The sequence below is a fragment of the Struthio camelus genome, chromosome 3 (assembly GCF_040807025.1).
Source record: "Struthio camelus isolate bStrCam1 chromosome 3, bStrCam1.hap1, whole genome shotgun sequence".
Taxonomy (NCBI): Eukaryota; Metazoa; Chordata; class Aves; order Struthioniformes; family Struthionidae; genus Struthio; species Struthio camelus.
The window spans coordinates 58,687,500-58,690,613 of NC_090944.1; the positions used below are offsets into that span (position 1 = coordinate 58,687,500).

The window sequence follows — 3,114 nt, forward strand, 5'->3', positions numbered from 1 at the left end:
AGGAACTGTCTTCACAAGCGCTTAGAAAGGCCTGAAACCTAGACTACAGTCTGTCTCTCATTTCAGAGGTTATGTACACTTGTTGAATTTTTCTTTTCAGGGGGCACACAATATGATCGTGACCATGTCGTTGTCAACGCAGTCAATGAAGAAAGACTAACACAGTGTTGGGAACCACTAGCGGTATAAATCCAAACAAGCAAAGACAACGTCTGAATTGGCTGCTATTCTGGATGCTAGAATTGGCACTGCCATCTTTGAAGGATACAAGATCAACAATGAGACTTTTGTCTTGGCTTTGCAATATTGAGAAGAACAAGCAACGATCATTTCATGTCGCTGTAGCTAAGATTATTATCCCTATAAAAACCTGAGTATCTTGCAGTCTTTTTTTTATCTTCACAAACCACTGTGATACAGAGAATGGCAGTGTCCCTCAGGCTACCATGAAAGAACTAAAGCTGGGGGAGACCACATGGAGCTATAATCACGTCAGTGAGTACTTAATCCAGAATAGTGAATAAGCATAATTTTAAATTATTTTTAAGAGTTTCTTTTTTTTTTTTTTTTTGGTAACTGAGAGAAGGGCTGAAAAATAGTTAAAGCTTATGTTATAAAGGACAGGAGTGCAATGTGTATGGGGGGTATAGCAACATGGACCTATGGGTTGTAGTATAGAGGAATAGTCACTACTGAAAATTAATATATTTGTTTCACTGGGACAAAGTTATGTTTCCTGAAAGTTTAAAGACTGTTAGCGCACACAGCATATCCAGATATTATTTAGTATGTGGCTTCAAATATAGTTAGTATGCTACAATAGTAGTCCTAAATTTAAGAAAAAAAAAAAATCTAGATTTTTTTCTTTCTTAGAGAGAGGATGTAAATGAGTAGAAGTTTGTCAGGAAAAAGAGGGCTGGCTAAAGGATGCATCAGAATGTGAAGAACTTGCCCATTTTCTAGGCTGCCTAATTTTTTGAAGTACAAGTATTTTACTTGGCCAAGACAGATTTTTACCCTTTAAAACAAATTGAGTAAATACAGTCATCTTAAACTGAAGTATTCTCGTTTTCTATACGGTAAATAATTTTTAAGAAATGTATTACTGTAAATGATTGAAAAAGCACAGTGGTTACCAGGCTTTTCAGATGCTGCCTTTTGGCCTCTGCTGGCTTGTTTATGCTCTAGCTTACCATGGAGCATGCCCTACTCCAGGTATTTCAGGTGGCACTGAAGAACAACATCTGCAGTGGACTGCTGGCTCCCAGTTGCTGCTGGGAAGAAAACATCAGACTGCTGTAGTTAGTGGCATAGCGCAGCTTGGATACGTACCCAATCACAAGGGTGGTGCCTGTTCAAAGTAAGTAGTACTGGTTTGGTAAAAAGCTTGTGACAAGTCAGAGGTATTAAATGACTGCAGAAGGTTCTTCTGTTGCCCTATGTTGAAACTGTATATCTTAGTTTTCTTTAATAATGTTGGCAGAAAAGTAAAATAGGAACAGACTCTTATGCTGCTGTGTTTTGTTCTGGCTTAGACCAGTGGTACTACAAGTTGCTCCTAGGAGCATCCTTTGTCTAGTGATCTGTTTAAAAGGAACATTTGCATTACTGTTGTGTTGCCTCAAAGGATAGTGGTCCTTTTATTGTTACCACCTGAGAGGAAGTGCCTTACTAATACTCTTCCTTTTGTACGCAAGTACTCAAGTTTTGTTGCTCTGAAATGTGCTGCTTTTGGTTCTTTATAGGAAACGTGTTGTTATTGGTTCCAAACAGTGATACTTTGTTATATTGATGTGCTCTTGCTAAATATAATATGGCATTTCACAAATAAATTTAAGTTAGGTAACTTTTTATTGTCAGTTTTCTACCTTTAAAAATAACTTCATTTCACAGTTACTTTTGCTTCTCTCTTGTGCCCTATTCTGTCCATAATGCTAATAAGGGATGAACAAGCGTGGAGTAGCTGCAGCCTCTGAGGAATGTATACCAACGTGTTCATGGGGCCACAGATCACATGGCTGCTGCTTCTGTCCCCTGGTGGGAGAATACTACATGACTTTTTTTTCTACCACCATAGCTGCACCAAAGTAAAATGTGCAGTTCTGGAGGAGCAGGTTACTCTTCTCCTTTGATCTACCTGCATAACTGCAGGGGAAGTCATTCTGTGTCCCCTCTCTCAAAATGGAATGTTAAAAAACAAAAAACACCCCCTCCAGCACTGTAACATAACACCAGCAGTGATGGGGAGCATGGAAGGAGCAGGGGCTCCTGATCACTGACAAAACTGCATCTGGCCCACCTACATGAACCCTGTACCATGACTCTGGCCACTAGAATAATTATGAGCTACACTCTGATTTCGTTTCATACCTCTACTCAGGTCAGTTACACTAAGAGAGATTTGGTGAAAGCCTATCAAGTCTTGAGACAGCACTGTGACTGTACCTAATACAGTGCAGTGGACAGCTTCTGAGGATAAACTAGGTTGAGTCAAACAATATACTTTAATAAAAGTAAACAATAATGAAGACCAAGGAGGAAAGAACAGCCCAAGCTTCATGTGGACAATTAGACGCAAGTGTGCTTCTGGAGGGAAGTTCACTTTTTTTCTCCTCACTCCAATAGAGTTCTCTTAAATAACCCAAAGGAAGGGAAACAGCTCCTTCTTCAGGAAGTGACCTCTGTGACCACTACTATGTATCCCCTTTTTAAATTGTTGACTACTCTTTGTTTGTTATTCAGTACCAGCAATCCTTTATTTGGTGGTTATCCACACAGCATTTTGGTACTTAGCTAAACCATATCTAGAAAATAAAAGCTCCACAGATCTACAAACTAAGGGTGCTGCCAACTGTTCCTTTTACCCCCAAGAGCAAGTGTCCTGCAAGACCTGAAACTACATTTTTAACATGGCTTTTATTTAGAAATTCGTGACTGTTTGTTTGTTTCACAGATTCATTAACAAGTAGGAAGGAATCAGAAAAACAGATTTTTTTTAAAACAGATTTTTTTTTCCTTTTTTTTTTAAATGATGCATCCTTTCCACAGCTGTTCATACATACTGATTCATGTTCAACTGTCATTTACCAGTTACGGACAGACTGCAGGCAGAAC

General features: G+C 38.9%; 1 protein-coding gene across 4 annotated transcripts in view; it reads left to right on the forward strand.

The window, feature by feature from the left end:
• CRYBG1 (crystallin beta-gamma domain containing 1) overlaps positions 1-1,845 on the forward strand; it is a 95,301-nt gene extending 93,456 nt beyond the window's left edge. For all 4 annotated transcript variants that reach the window (XM_068937937.1, XM_009676919.2, XM_068937938.1 and 1 more), the window contains one exon: positions 101-1,845. In XM_068937937.1, coding sequence (XP_068794038.1) covers positions 101-189 — 89 coding nt within the window. In that variant the 3' untranslated portion in view covers positions 190-1,845. The remainder of the gene's footprint in view (positions 1-100) is intronic.
• The last annotated feature ends 1,269 nt before the right edge of the window (positions 1,846-3,114 follow it).